The 16,211-nt window shown below is 43.5% G+C and overlaps 1 protein-coding gene across 4 annotated transcripts in view; it reads right to left on the reverse strand.

Annotated features, from left to right (window-relative positions):
• Nucleotides 1-1,939: 1,939 nt before the first annotated feature.
• Nucleotides 1,940-16,211, reverse strand: part of SKIC3 (SKI3 subunit of superkiller complex) — a 53,725-nt gene continuing 39,453 nt past the window's right edge. For 3 of the 4 annotated variants that reach the window (XM_051643493.1, XM_051643492.1, XM_051643495.1), the window contains 10 exons: nt 15,639-15,711; nt 14,895-14,948; nt 14,670-14,781; nt 14,155-14,283; nt 13,395-13,516; nt 11,451-11,609; nt 7,751-7,903; nt 5,900-6,030; nt 4,428-4,551; nt 1,940-2,807 (listed from right to left, as the gene is read on the reverse strand). In XM_051643493.1, the coding sequence (XP_051499453.1) occupies nt 2,730-2,807; nt 4,428-4,551; nt 5,900-6,030; nt 7,751-7,903; nt 11,451-11,609; nt 13,395-13,516; nt 14,155-14,283; nt 14,670-14,781; nt 14,895-14,948; nt 15,639-15,711 (1,135 nt within the window). In that variant the 3' untranslated portion in view covers nt 1,940-2,729. The remainder of the gene's footprint in view (nt 2,808-4,427; nt 4,552-5,899; nt 6,031-7,750; nt 7,904-11,450; nt 11,610-13,394; nt 13,517-14,154; nt 14,284-14,669; nt 14,782-14,894; nt 14,949-15,638; nt 15,712-16,211) is intronic. The other variant, XM_051643494.1, reaches the window with a different exon arrangement.

Consider the following 16,211-nt stretch of genomic DNA (forward strand, 5'->3'; position numbering starts at 1 on the left):
TCATCAGCTTTCCCAGGGCCACTGCAAGCGACTTCCACAAGTGTTTGAAAATGGGGAGAGCAGGATTTTTACCTCATCCCCTCAGATCTTGCAGCAGCCTCAACTGAAACTCATGTCACCCAAGAACTTTTCACTGCGCAGGTGGGAAAGAGACTTGGGGGGTGGGTTTTGTTTTTTTTCCTACAGGGCAGGGAATTACAACTTTGGGCTGTTTCACTACCTCGTTCAAGGAGGTCATCACCAATCACAGTCAGAGCAACTCCATGGTCTTCTGAAGAGGAAAAGGAAAAAAAAACACACCACCTTTTTTTGTTTGTGTTCTAATACAGAACACTCACAGTTGATGGTTGTGCAGCTGGTTTCTCTGGCCTGTTGTTACCAGTGTGTTCTCCTGTGGGTGGAAGATGACTGGGGGGTTGGAGCATCTCCCTGGTGAGGAAAGGCTGGGAGAGCTGGGGCTGTTCAGCCTGGAGAGGAGAAGGCTGAGGACAGACCTCATCAGTGCCTCCAAGTATCTGAGGGTGGGTGCAGGAGGATGGAGCCAGACCCTGCTCAGCAGTGCCCAGGGACAGGACCAGGGGCAACGGGCACAGGCTGGGACATGGGAAGTGACCTGGAAATAGGAGGGAAAACTCCTTGACTGTGAGGGTGGCAGAGCCCTGGGACAGGCTGCCCAGGCGGGCTGTGGAGTCTCCATCCCTGGAGACATTCAAACTCCCAGGGGATCCTGCTGCAGTGGGAGAGCTGGACCAGATGATCTCTGGAGGTCTCTTCCAACTCCAGCAATTCTGTGATCCTGTGACTGATTCTGTGTTCAGAAGTGCTCAGTGCTGGACAAAGCTCAGGAAGCAGCTCTCTGCCTGGTGCATGTCATGCCTGTGTTGTCACCAGGCTGGCCAGGGTGGCTGTCCCACCACCAGAGGGGGAGGCACAAAGACCAAGACCCCCTGCAAGACACCAGCTACAGGCTGCAGCAACTCCTCCAGGCTTTTCATAGCAGCAAGCTAAAAATGTTACAGCTAGACTTGGGAGTCACGAGTCTGGCTTTTGCAACACTCCCTCTCAGGATCTGCAGCTACTGGCAGTTCAAGAGTAGGTGACAGCAGGCTGGGAAGGGAATCACAATCAATCTAAATTTACCAAAAAGGATCTTTTTAAGGAAGAGATGAGATGGGTGGGAGAACAAAAGTGTGGCAGACAGGGAGGGATTTTTGCCACTCAGAGAAGGTTCTACTCCCCTCCACAGAGTCAAACCCTGGCCTACTGAGCTGAGTTTTCCTCTCCAAAATGTCAGAGGCAAACTCGTGGCTCTCACCTCCTTCTACTCCTCTACAACTCCCTGACAGGAGGTTGTAGCCAGGGAGGGCTGGTCTCTTCTCCCAAGGAACACATGACAAGAGGGAACAGCCTCAAGTTGTGCCAGGGGAGGCTGAGGTTGGATCTGGGGAACAATTCCTTCCTGGCAAGGGTTGTCAGGGCCTCGCCCAGGCTGCCCAGGGCAGGGGGGGAGTCCCCATCCCTGGAGGGGTTCCCAAGCCCTGGAGATGGTGCTGAGGGACATGAGGCAGGGGTGGCCTTGGCACCTTGGCCTGGGCTAATGGATGGAATGGACAAGCTTAAGGATCTTTTCCAAGTAAAACAATTCCATAATGCTCTGCTTTCCAAAGCTGCAGGGCTGGTTGCAGAGATGCAGATCCCACATGCCCCAGCTCAGCATCCTGCTTTCTTTGAGCCACAGACAAGTGGTTCCAAACCCCACTGTGTCTCCAGTGCAGTCCTACTGCATGCCTGGGAAGTGCCCTTTCTCCTCTGCAATGTGGGATCATTTGAGCCACCACAAGGCTTGGGTGGACAGAGAGTAACTTCCAGAAACTTTACACCATGAAATGGGCAGCCCTGGGGACTCTCACCAACAGCCTGAAAACCCCTATGAGAACACTTAACAGCTTAGAATCATTGCTTTATTATTTCTTATTTTCATGTACATAAAGGCAAATAACATCATGTCTTAGGAGCCACTGTCATGACTCATCCAATTAAGCAGTCAGCAACAGAACTACCAAGACACAAATAGAGCCTGTTACACACACTTATAAATATGACCCTGTCCCTGATCATCACAAGCTCTTCTTGATGGGAATGTTTACTGAAGCCTGCAGCCAAGCATAGATGCTGCTGTAATGAAGATTAGCTAAAACAGAAGGACAAAAAGCAAACTTAAAAAGTATAAACTGACACCACACATGAAGTTCCAAGTGGATTTGGGCTCAACTGCAAATGACATTTATCAAGAGGAATATAGGCATTTTATCCCTGTGAGTGTTTTAGGGTATCTGGGAAGGAAGGTAAGTTTGCTACCACCTAAACAGTGAGATTTGGTGCCAAGAAAACCTTGCATCACTGCCCATGCAGTCAGCACTGCACTTCTGTGTGTGCCAAGGAGAAACACAGACAAGTACTCCCACTGCAAATACCACTGAAGTAGAAGAGAGGAAAACAACAGAAAAATACAGAGTTTTCCTTTTAAATGAAGAGTATTTCTAGGGTTGAGCCCATGTCAACAATAACCTACTTCTGTTCAGGTAAAACTAAAGACAAAGTTGCAATTGATTTAACAACAACTAAAAAGAATAAAGGTCAGACACAAACAAATGAAGAACCCCAGACCACATATGCTCCTGGAAGATGGACTAAGTTGCATGAAGATTTTTCCCTTGAGATAGTCCACACTAGGCACTTGCTGACAATTCCTCATTTAGTTCCAGAGTTCTAGCATCCCCATTAGCTTTGGCATTTTGTATAAGCACCTGCAGAGAAAAACAAATAATGACAAAAAAAGAGAATTTAAGAATTTTAATGTATTTTACTGGCAATGGTGCATTTTAATCTTCGGCTATTAAGTAGCCCATAAGCCCAGATAGGCAATATCAATTACACATCATCAGCTTCCTTAAAACATCAGGCACTTAAAAACCCCACCCTGCAGTGACCTGTAGTCACTTGCAGTGCACTCCAGCAGCAGCATCTGTCACTGACAAGTCAGTCACCTGCTAGGGAGGAAACAAGCAGAGCTAGACCAGAGCCACTTTCCTGCCTCCTGCTTGTACATCTGCATAAATCTGTATTTACCAAAAAGAAGCATTCCCTGCAGCTACCTAAACAAAGCTACCAATGTATCCTCTTGCCTCCACCATTTAAATTTACTCTTCCTTTGCTTACTCTCCACATCTCCCAGTTGCAGCTTTTCTAGTTAGAAAAGCTCCTGTGGCAGCCTAATGTTCACAGGTGTCCAGAGGCTTCTGGAAATTCTCTTGTATTCCAACATTCACATTATGAATATTAAAAACCAGTAAGTAGAATCAAGAAAATCTTCAGCCATTATATTGTACTCATTGGTAGGGAGCACAGGTTGACTTCACAGAAGCCAAGTGCAATGAGATCATACCAGAATCATCTGAACTCATTAACTCTAGCTTTGCTATGAACCTGTGTGTCTTTTTGGCAGGGCTGGGCCTGCTGGATGTGCTGAACCTCCAAATGTACTTTGTTATGGATTCAACCCTTCACCAGGGAGCAGCTGCTCATCTGGCCAGAAGAGCTCCCTGTGCCAGTGGCAGCAGAGAGATTATTAGGAGGGTGTAGTCAGAGCCTGAGTAGCAAAGAGACTCCAATTACTAGACAAAATGAGCCACCTCCCTTTGCATCACATCTAAAAGATGTGTGGATTTGTGAAATACCACCAACAGAAACTAATGTACCATGTAACATGTACAGAAAATAATGTACACTAAGAAAAAGGTACAATAAAAACCTTAAGTACATGAAGTACAGCACTCCACTGTTCAGCTCCTTTGGGTCAAGGACACCACACTGTTCCAGCCAGGCAAGAGGGAACTAACATTTTCAGTGCATTAATACATTCTGCTAAGACTCTAATACAATGGTTTTGATAAAATCCTGATAAAATGGGTAGAGTGAGGCAGTGGAACAGGTTGCCCAGGGAGGTTGTGGCTGCCCCATCCCTGGAGGGGTTCAAGGGCAGGTTGGATGGGGCTTGTGCAGTCTGGTCTGATGGGAGGTGTCCCTGCCCATGCAGGGGGTTTGGAAATGGATGAGCTTTCCTTCCAACCTTCCACCATTCCATGACTCTGTGTCTACTGAGCAGTCAGCAGTAGAATTTGTGGCAGTTTGGATTGCAGAGAGATTTCACTGTTAGGTTTTCATTAGAATTGCATGGAGGAAGGGAAGACTTTCAGGCAAACTGGATGCAATTTTGAAAATTTTGTCAGTATAGAATCCTTAAAAACTGAAACCTCTAGAGCAGGTGAGCCAGTGTATCCACAGCCTCCCTCTACCCCACTGCCAAGCTGCAAGCACAACATTCAATGTGAAGAGATTTAGTCTCTGTATAAAATGAACTGTCTTACATCGATTAATTCACGATCATCTTTGGCATGCAGGTGTTGCAGGAGGTACCAGCGTGCCACTGACACGATGGTTTCTGGGCTCCCTGGCTGATAAACCACTCTCTCCAGCATCCGACGGGTCTCCCTGGAATCACAACCAAAGCATAATCCAAGTGAAATGTCAACTGAAGAGCTTGCATGTCACACACCAGTGTCCCACTGCAAGGAACCACCATCAGGGGTAATAAGGGAAGGTCGCTATTTCCACACCACCCAAGGTGAAGTGAGGAAGCAGAGCTGTAAGTTTGTTTCAGGGCAGATTTAGTTTAAGACATTAGAGAGAAATTCTGGGCTGTGAGGGTGGTGAGACCCTGGCCCAGGCTGCTCAGAGAAGCTGTGGCTGCCCCATCCCTGGCAGTGTTGAAGGGCAGGTTGGATGGGGCTGGGAGGAGCCTGGAATGGTGGGAGGTGTCCCTGCCCATGCAGGGGTGGGACTGGATGGGCTTTAAGGTTCTTTCCAACGTAAACCATTCTGTGACACTGTGATCTAGAATGCCAAGGAACACTGCCACTGTTGTTATGCTTAACATATTACACTCCAGTTGGTGCTTTAACTAGCAAGTGAACCAAACTAGGTTTACACAGCAGATGTTATGACTGCTGCAACAAGGTGATAAATGTCATGCTGTCTGTGAACTCAGCACAATGTCATCTGCTGAACAAGTACAGCAGGTATTCTCCCACTTAAAGGCCATGAAATACATATTTTGGAGAGCAGAGCACCTGAGACAAGCAGGTATTACAATAAATCTTCACAATTCTAACAGAATTTAGTATTATAAACAAATATATTTAATCCAGGTTCTCACAAAAGATACTACAGTTCCTGGAAAGGCAGAGCCAAGGTGTGAAATTGCAGAAGAGAAGGAAATGGGAACAGACCCCAAAAAGTCTAAAATTCTGCTTGGTTGATGCCACCTTCCAGTGCTGCCCCAGGTATTTTCAAATTCACCATACCGTTAGAAATCTGCTAAAAACTGGCAATTAAGTTTAAGGCTATCATATTAATTTACTGGTGTTTCATCAGCTTTGGCTTTTCTTTGAAGAATTATGTGATTTTCCAGCACATTGTGATTTAAGAGGTGTAGAGAAGGCAGTTTCCACTGTGCTATTTAACAAGAGATATGAGAAATCTATGATCTTTCCTGATTAATTTATTTAGGTAACATGCTATTAAAATAAAAGTTGCCTTACAGCTGTTTTTCTCTTGGTATGAAGGTCAGGTATGGGTTGTTTTTTTTTTTTGAGGAAAGGAGGAAGACTGCTGCTTCCTGCTCCCCACACTTAACCCCCATCCCATCTCCCCTTTTCATTGCCACACCACAAGAATTAATTCTTATTTTCAATTTTCTTTTAGTTCTTGGAGTTAGATCAGGGCATAACGACTACCTGTACTTTTAGGCAGTGTGTTCCACTGAAGAGATCACCCCTACCTTGCTCCCATTTTGTGATGATACTGCAGCAGTGCTTGCAGAAGAGCTGCCACGGGGCAAGAAGAAAGCTTCAAAGCTTCAGTTGTTGCCTCCTTAACCAAGGATGGCCAGTGTTCATTTGAGACATTAGCCTATAATAAAGAAATAAATTTTAAAAAGAGGAAAAAAAGCCTAAGGGCTTCATTGTACTGTGTACTGTAAATAATTTTTTTGTTTGCAGCTCCCCAGAGTGCAAGTTTAATTTAAGCTGCTCTAAGTTATAAAATGTACTTGGCAGGTTAGAAAGAGATTTCTTTAAAACAAAAAAACAAACCACAACAAAGCAAAACAAAAGCCAAAACATGGCTAGAAAAGCCTGGACAAGTCATGTTAAATATTCTAGGACCAGCCTTGCCAAGATTCCACTTGCTTGTTTATGCAAAGAATCTTTTCATTTGTTCCACACATGTTTTAGTAGTATGTTTTAATCACAAACTCTTGCTTGCTCTTCACCTTGTAAATTTTCATCCCATGTAGAAGACTAATCTCAAATGTAGAATTTAACCCCAGAAGTTACATCTTTTACCAGAAGTGAAAACCAACTGCAAGATGGTAATTACTGAATACAGCAACTATTGAGAAAATCCTTCTACCTTTTGGCTTTAGGAAAATCTTGTTAGCCTCACTATGTCTGGATGGCATTTCAATTATTGCACAAATTTTAATTTGGACAGGTAATTGCCAGAAAACCAATTTTCAAACACATAGCTGTCTTGGATCTGAGCAAGGTTTTCACCAGGCTTTTGCACACTTCATTACAGCACTGCAGACCAGAGAGACTGAATAACAATCAGCTGCCCTACTCATACAAAATGCAGAGATAACAAATATGCTAATTAAATTTTTAAACAACGTCTTGTCTATTCTCTGGCAACTTGGGCCAGCATTTGAAGTAGCATTCATTAAGTCAGAGGTAATCTTGTGACCTGTGGAGACCCTCAGGAGCTATAAGAAACAGGGAGCAGACCACTAAAAAACAGGCAGAAGAATCATGGGAGGAAAAATCCTGTCACTTGACAAATTCTGCCACTGAAGCACAAGGCTTGTGAGGAAGAAACTTGTCTAGACTGAGGGGGATTCTCCTTTCCCACCAGAAGCAACAGCTTTGCAGCTTTATCCTTGGTAAAACTAGCTGCCTTTTCTTATATCAGCACTGGGGATATATGGGATTAATTTGCCTGATTTTTATTATGGCTGTTACTCCATTATCTGCTAAAGCAGGTGAGAAAGCACACACCACAGCAGTCTCTAACTTTTACCCCAGGCTTTCAAGAAGTCTGGTTGTGCACTTCAAGTTTCTAAGTGACAATGCTTAAAGGGAACAGACACTTGCCAAGAATTTCTGTTCACCTGGCCCCTCGATGCAAGGAGTAGAATAATTTTCTTTAAACCACAAGGTACACTCCCCTTACATTGTCTTAATACTTCAAGGCAAGGCACCATATCTAGAAATGATCACACAGGATAAAGTTACTTGACAATTGATCAAAGTCTCCAGCTACCAGTGTGGGAAAAACATTTAGTAAGGCAGTTGTCTCAACAAAAGAGACTTGAAGGGTACATCAGTTTGGAGGATCAAAGTGAATCTTGGAGAAGTCCAGTCTTATTGAACGATTTATGTACACAGTGGTTCTGTGTGATTATTACACAGCAACCTCTCATACAAGGAGACATTAAAGAAACAGCCCACTTGCCCCTTCAGTCTCATCCTCTAGTTGTCACGTGTAAAATGCAAAGTCATTTAAACAGTTAAAGGCTGGAGAAGCCCTGCATCCCATGAACTCTGCAGTTAGATGATGTTGATTATCCTACCATGCAGATTTCCAGGGCGAGCATAGCTAGCCTGAGCAGACTGGATAACTTCCCACTCCAGCTGCCCTGCTGCGACGCCAGCTGCAGACTCTTCCTGTAACACATCTCTGCTCCAACCATCATTCGCTGAGACCGATACACATTTGCCAGCCACTGAAAACAAATGCCCAGCAGAATCAGTTATGGAGCCACTGAAGCACACAGCCCTTAGGTAATACAATTTGGTTCCAATTTCTGAGAGTCCAACAGCATATTGTTAGCTGGAACACCCCCACCCACCCAGCCCTCCTTCCAACAACACGGCGCCACTGCCCTGCAGTAAAATGTAGCCTGCAGCAGAGCTGGCAGGACACCTCACTACAGCAATTGACCTCAGAGCTCCCTGACCACCCATGGACAGCTGTTGCAAAGCTGTCTGAACCTGGAGATTGCTCTCAGGTCAACAAATAGCACGACTGGCTCTGCGAAAGGCATCCTTCAGCCTAGAACATTGTGTGGTGCCTCATTTGTCTCTGAAAATGCTGTAGAGATGAAAAGACATTTTTTCCTCTGGATAACAGTTTTGTTCCAGCCCATCAGGAACGTGAAGGACATTGTAATGTGAGCCTGAGCTCAGATGATGGGTTGGGCCACAGTTTCTGACCCAGCAGGGTCATGCTGGAAGAGCCAGATGGGGCAAAGGAAATGGACACTGGGATTTGTGCAGAGCTTCATGCTCCTGCTGCCTGCTCTGACTGCACAAGATGTCCTGGATTTGCTCATGAAAGGAAGGAAAAGGATTGTATCTAACTCCTTCCTCTTTAATTCTGTAGTCATGTCTCATCTTTTGAAGCAGATGCAGCCACAAGTTTGCAAATTCCTGATATGCAGATGATATGTGTCAAGATCTGTAAGCCACATTTAGAAATATTCTTTCCTGGATCACCAAGCAAACAAGGCATCTCCTTCTTAAAAAGCATTTCCCTTGGTTTTATCCAAAGGTCTTTAGACATTTTCTAGCTAACGACTGCCTGGAGTTGGAAGGGGCAAAATTCTTAACCCCTTCTGATACACAGAAGTTAGTTACTATCAAGAAGAGAGAAACTAGAAAGTATTTATTAGCACTAGGGAACTTGAGCATCCTTGGCAACAAGCTGCAGGACCGTTTTGTAGAGTAAAACATCCATTCATGTGCAGAAAGCTTTCACTGGCCTCAGTTCTTTGCAGCTGAAGATCCCTAGAACTCCAGATGTGAAGGAAAATATAACCCTCATAGCAGAGGCACAAAGGCAGCTCTGCCAGACCAGCTCTCCTCTATTTTCCTGGTAAGCCACAGCCCAAAAAGTGCAACAGCCACCACCACAACAGTAGTTCCACAGCATTCCTTACATCCTGCAAAACAACCACGTAGACAAAAGCCAAAATCTGAAGCAAAAAGCAAGTTTGATGGCTCCACTAACTTAGTAATACTGTAAGGCATCATGATGGATACCTCTGAGTAAGACAACACATTTATCAAACTCTTAGGAAGCCCAGAGCCAGAAATAATGAAAGCATACATCTATCCATTAGGAAGAGAAGTAGCAGCCAGGCTTTTTAAGAATGCTATTCCAGCCCTTAGAAACATCTTCTTTAATTGAAAAGTGAAAAGATCTTAGTATCTTATCTGTGGCTTGGATGGAAAAAAAAAAACCAACAAAACAGCCCTTCTCTCCCTCCAAGCCAGATACACTTTCAGTTCAATTTGTCTCTCTGCTTGCAAGCAAGATGACACTTGGCTATGTCAGGGATGCTTGTAGAATGCTTACAAGCCCTAATTCCATGATCAAAATATATTACTGAAATAAAGGACACAATCATGTATCCTATGTGCCCGTATCTTGCAAATCCACTCTGTATGTTTGTTCTGCAGTTCAGAAAGATGAAGTCTCACAAGTCGAAGAAAAACACATTACAAAAAAAAAAAGAGCACCTATTTACAAATGATAGTCCCATGTTGCAGCAGAGAAGAGGGTCTGCAGCCTTGCAACAAGGAAAATAATGTTAGAGCAGCAGCCTTGCACTGATTTTCAAGACAGCAATCAGCTTTAATCAACCTTACCACAGCCTTTGTTCAACAGGTAGAGGGAGCACCATAAATTCTGCAACTATATAAAGGGCTCTAGAAGTTCATGGAATTTTTCTACACGCTGCTAGCACTGGTAAAGGAAGGTAATAACTGTCACAACCAACAGCAATGGCTAGGAAATAAATCAATAAATATGCTGCTTCACCAACCAGCCTGTCTCACAGGGCAGCACATGACGGAAGCTACAGCACCTTCACAGCAACTAAAAATGGTCCCTCATGGTGCCATGGAAGGGAGTGAGTGAGCACTTGCACTGGGAGAGACTTCTCCTCCCTGCAGACAGCAGGAGGTGAGAGAGAAAGACTTCTCAGGTTTTCAGACCCTGAGTCATGAGGTGTATATTACTACACTGGGCACCATTTACTTCCACCTACTCTTATGAGCTATGAAACATTTCATCAGTTTCTGCTCACATGCCAAGTCACAGGTTCCCAGTACCACAGGTTTATCCCAAGTTTGTAATTCTGCCTGCATGCCTGCCTGCTGTTACAAACAGTCCTTATAATTTAAACTACTGAAGAAAGGTAACATAATGTTCAATATCTTTATTGACGACCTGGATGAGGGGATCAAGTCTACCCTTAGTAAGTTCTCAGATGACACCAAGTTGAGGGGGAGTGTCGATCTGTGGAGGGTGGGAAGAAACTGCAGAGGGACCTGGACAGGCTGGGTCAGTGGGCTAAGGCCCACAGGCTGGGGTTCAACAGGACCAAGTGCAGGGTCCTGCACTTCGGCCACAATCAGCCCCTGCAGAGTGGCTGGAGAGCTGCCCAGCAGAGGCAACTGGGAGCACTGGTTGACAACTGGTTGGACACGAGCCAGCAGTGTGCCCAGGTGGCCCGAAGGCCAGTGACATCCTGGCTTGTGTCAGGAATAGCCAGCAGGAGCAGGGAGGTGATTCCCCCTGTGCTCAGCACTGGGGAGGCCTCACCTCCAGTCCTGGGGGCAGCTCTGGGCCCCTCACTGCAGGAAGGACCTGGAGGTGCTGGAGCAGGTCCAGGGGAGACAACGAGGCTGGTGAAGGGACCAGAGGGAAAGTCTTACAGGGAGAGGCTGAGGGAGCTGGGGTTGTTCAGCCTGGAGCAGAGGAGACTCAGGGGGGACCTTCTCACTCTCTACAACCACCTGAAGGGAGGTTGTGCTCAGGTGGGGGTCTGGGCTCTTTTTCCAGGCAACCAGTGACAGGATGAGAGGGCCTGGCCTGAAGCTGCTCCAGGGAGGCTTAGGTTGGATATCAGGAAGCACTTCCCCATGGAAAGGGTGATCAGACTTTGGGATGGGCTACCCAGGGAAGTGTTGGAGGCACCATCCCTGGAGGTGTTCAAGGAAAGGCTGGAGGTGGCACTTGGTGCCATGGTCTGGAGATGTGGTGGTATCAGGTCACAGGCTGGACTGGATGGTATCAGAGGTCTTTTCTAGCCACAATAATTCTGTGATTCTGTTAACTTTATAAAGACTGAATACAAGCTGTTTTTTCTGTCACTGACTGTCACAGTACAACAAAAATGCAAGCAGTGAAAAACTCTCCCCCATTTACAGTACATACTCAGCTGAAGGCAGCACACCAAGGTCAGGGAGAGGATCCACACTTACTTGCCAGGCTGCAACTGAAGTTGAAGTGGTCATGACTGTTTTGTGAAGCTCCTCCAGGATGGTGTCTGGAAGTTCTTTGTGGGACTGCAACAGCTGCTTACACTGAACTTGTCTCAAAAGCAGAAACAGAGCTGGGTGCTCAGGGCAGCTTTTTAAACCCTAAAACCAAAACAAGGCTCAATATGATATCAGAATTATCATTTGCAAATATCAGAAGACACTATTTCAATTCCAGTCTTAAAGAAAACAGCAGGGATAGCTCTCTCAGGATACTTGCAACATGGCCTTTTCCTCCTACTCTGCACAAAGAAGTGTTCCAGATATTGACACATGAAAATGGAGAATTTTTTTCTGTCCTCAAAATACATTTGATATTTATCTAAAATTTTTTACCTGTCCTCCTGCTAGAGACTTCTGAAAGATAGATCATTAAATGGCAGCCCTCTAGTCCTCCTTTGGCTTCACAATCATTACAAGGTTTGGACTAATGGAGGCAAAAACCTGTCCTGTGGCTAAAAGTGACCTTGAGTATGTTCCAAGCAATTTCAGGTCTCCCAGCTAAGCTGCTTTATTCTCCCTGGGACAGAGGCACTTTACTAAACATTTTCAGTTCAATAACAGCAGATAAAGTAAAGTATTTTTTGGAACAAACTCAAGCAAAAAAGCACAGACAGAAAGCTAGCCATCTGTTGCTCTACTCTTCTCAGGTGAAGCATGTGAAGTTTCTGCAAGTCATCTTAACTGTTATTTCACCTGTTCCAATCACAATACTTCCAAGAATTGTTAACTCAAACCAGATTTTTCTAAGAAACAACACTTACATCTTTCACCCAGTACCCTTAAAAAGCTGCTGCTTTGTGGAGAATGCCTGGACATGCAGAGACTTCCTAAAACACAACATAAGCTGCTAGCATGTGCTGCACTTTCCCCCCATGAACAAATGTGGAATCACATTGCTTGTCTCAAACTGAACAACTGCAGTGCCTGACTCATCATCCCAGGTATATTACTTTCTGGGACTCCTGGGCTCTAAAATGGTCAATGAGAGTTTGTGATACCAGAGAATGTTACTCTTATTTCTTCACAAACTGCAGGCACTGGTTGTCCTCTCCCCAAGCTATTTAAATAACAAAAAAAGCCAAAAAATCCCCACCATAATCTTCCCTATCTTGGATGTCTAGGAATCTTGGATGCTTGTTATTCTATGACAGACTAGTAAACATGCTGGCCAAAAAAGGAAAACACCTCACCAAGGAAACAAAGAGACCAAAAAGTACTTCCCCCTAGAAAACCAGCATGTTCACTAAATGTTTTGGTTTTGTTTGATTGCTTTAAACTCCCTTCCCCATTAATACAGAAATGCTACAAACAAGGAAGGTATTTGCATGGGATTCATTTTTTTCCTTAGTGAAAGTCAGGGATGTGAGCTGCTCAGTCCACTTGGGTTTTTGCTTATATTTTGCCAAGCCTTCTGTTCATGAAGACATAAAAACACACACTTTAAGCTTAACACCCCAGTCCCCTTTCACAGCTGTGCTGCTTGGAGATTTTTCTTGTCAGTAATTAAACATGTAGCATCATCTGAAATGAGGTATCAACATTACAGCACAGAAAACATTTAAGTCCCCTGCAAGTCTCCCACCTGGACTTATTGCCTTCAATTTCTGTAATGGTTTGCTTCATACTAGGTTAATGAATAAAGGTAGGAAGGGCAGACTCAGCTCTGTCATGTCATACACTATTTGTTTCAACTGTTAACACAGTTTTGGTGTTGCAAACAGAGTAAGTATCTTGGGGAGAGAATACAATGCCAACGACTATAGGATCTTGCAGCTCTGATGGAACAAATGATGGCTAATTCAAAGATTACCTTTCTGTAAAGTGCACATAAATAACGATTTCTATACAATTCTACCACAATCTGCCAGTATGATGCCATCCTACCTTGGTACAAAGAGCTTCAGCTTCTGAGAGTTTACCAGTCTCCTCCAGACTGGTAACAGCTTGGCATAGACACCAGTCTTCAAGAGTCCGGATATAATTTTGTGGAAGGTTATTTTCTCCAGCTGCAAGAACAGATAAAACACTTAACCAGATTACTGTTATGGGCTCTGGTACTGTACCATGTCACAGGCTCCAGAGCTGGTAAGGGAGAACTTGGAGGTATTAACTTGATGCTGCTTCCTTCATTTGTAGGAATAGCAAGAGATGGCAGAATTAAAAGCAACAAGCAGGGACAAAAAAAGAATACACCATTTGAGATAATGGTTTGAGAACAATCAGTAAAGGATGGAATTTTAATCCCCATTTTCAAAACACTATGGATGTTCAGCAAGACTGAGGCTGAGGGTGTCCCTCTACTGGGAGTGTAACAGAACTCAAGAGTACTTTTGCCTTTCTTTGTGAGCAGTGTTCCTGTGCTGTAATACATCCATTCAATAAGGCATCAGAGTTTAGAGGTACTATTTTTAAAAAGCATTTGAGGCTTTGGATGGGGAAGCAAGCTGCAATTAAGTAATTAACTTCAGCTGTGCATTGGGATTTGGCATTTTTATGTGATAAAATACAGGTACAGCTCAAACCACTCCTGATTAATTCTCAGCTTACCTCCAAGTTTCTGAAATGCAGAAGAGTATTGCAAGCTTAGAGCATCTCAGTCTAATTGTATTTAATTTTTTAATATGAGAAAACCTGTATATCTTACTTTTGGCTGAAACTGTAGATACAAGTGTCATCTCCAGACCCGTTCGTTTTGGCTGAGTGTTGTTTAGGCAGACAAGGGTGTTTTCAGCATGACAGGCTGCCATCAGCACAGCCCAGGCAGCAGGATTGTCTAGAAAAGAAAGGTTAAAGGCAACTCGTGCCCATTCTAAATATCCTGGTAGTTCATTTAGAATGGTCTTCACCAGATTAACCATAATATATATATATCATATATATCTCTTCCCCTGCTAAGGGATGAACAAGCTGCCCAAGTTTTCAGAACAAGCCTTAAAACTGTGATTTATTTTTTTTTCTTGTCTGATTTAATTCTTCACATCTAAACTTGGAATGAGTTAAAATCTCAACTCGAAGCATTCTCCCCTGAAACACACACAGACAACCCAAAACAACAAATCAGCCCCAGAAAAGCAAGGGGTTTTTTTTTAGCACAATAATTTTGTTTCTGATGGGTAAAAAAATAAATAAATCACTACTGTGTTTGAGAACAAGAGTAACCTGGACAGAGGTGGACTGCCTTCTGAATACTTTTCAGAGGGTTGTTTTTCTCATCTTCTGACATGTGACATCCTGCTGCCAACTGGTTAACTGCAATATTCAGCAGGACTTCCTATAAAACAGAACATAAAAAGTGACTTAATAATACAATGTAAATGACCAGGTGGAATTAAATTTCAGGATTGTTTATGGAATTATCAAGTTTGCACTTTGGGGAAGACAAACCTTTCCAAGGTTTACATCCAGTTCACAAGCAACATTTCCTGCCACAGCTCCCCCCTGCAAGATTTAAAAAGAGAATTAAGAGATTTTATATAAAATGTAATGTCCAGATATTTTTATCTTTGTTAATCTGAAGTATGAAGTTTGCCTAATGAGATTTCTTCCTTGCCTACAGTATGATCTCTTTATACAGAACTAGGAAGGGACACTCAGAATCTGAGTTTATCCCTACATTGTGTTCCTAATTTTAGCCTCATATGGAAGGGGGTTTGTTTTCAGGTGCTATTTCTGTTTACTTAACAGACATAAATTAAGACAAAGTATTTATTTGGAGAAGAGTTAATAATAAGCATAAAAGCAGCAAGGAAATAACTGGTTAAGAAACTGACTTGATTAACCAAATTCAACATATACATAAATCCTAATATGTATTTATATACACACATACATATGTATAAAACTAAACAAAAAATATACATAGTGTTTTCTTGTTGGAATAATTCTAGCAGATTCTGCTGTATGTTTATGCCAGAATTGCTACCCCATGGAAGATGCAAGTAATTGGAGATGTGACTACAGTGTATACCTGTGCACTGCTCTGTATGTGCTAAAGGCCTTAAGTTTTCCTATTAACTAGTGAATGTCTAGGAGCTGAATAAGGGATTTTAAAAATTTATTTTCAGTGAAGAAACAACACAGATTGCTCGGGATGTAAACAGCATGGATGTACTGCAGCAGTGCACTTACTTTTGCCTTTTGTGGTGCATAGAGTGGAACTACTCGAGACAGCAGAGACCAGAGAGAAGCATTATCAGGGTTACTAGGAAAAGAACAAAGATACAAGCCTGATTTTCCATGACTCAGTAGGGCAGTTGCTGTTAATCACAAATGGATCTTTTTCTATTCAGAAAACAACCCAGTGTGGTTGAAAATAGACATGGTTAGTAATGTAAAACAAACAGCACAATATTGAAGTTGTATTGCTCATTGAAGTAATAAAACCTACAATATGTGCATCAATATCCAAGGGAAGAAAACAAACTTTAGGACTATAAGTCTTGTCCTCATTGTGGGAAGAACAAGGAATTTTAATTGCAAGAGAAAACACTTTGCGTAATTTCCAAAAACACTTGGAGAGACTATGATGTGTGTCTTGCTTAAAGGCACTGGTTAAAGCTCCCCCCTTCTTGAATCACAGGATCATAGAATGGTTTGGGTTGGAAGGGACCTTCAAGACCATCTAGTTCCAACCCCCTGCACGGGCAGGGACACCTCCCACCATTCCAGGCTGCTCCAAGCCCCATCCAACCTGCCCTTCAG

This window comes from Apus apus, chromosome Z (assembly GCF_020740795.1).
Source record: "Apus apus isolate bApuApu2 chromosome Z, bApuApu2.pri.cur, whole genome shotgun sequence".
Classification (NCBI taxonomy): Eukaryota; Metazoa; Chordata; class Aves; order Apodiformes; family Apodidae; genus Apus; species Apus apus.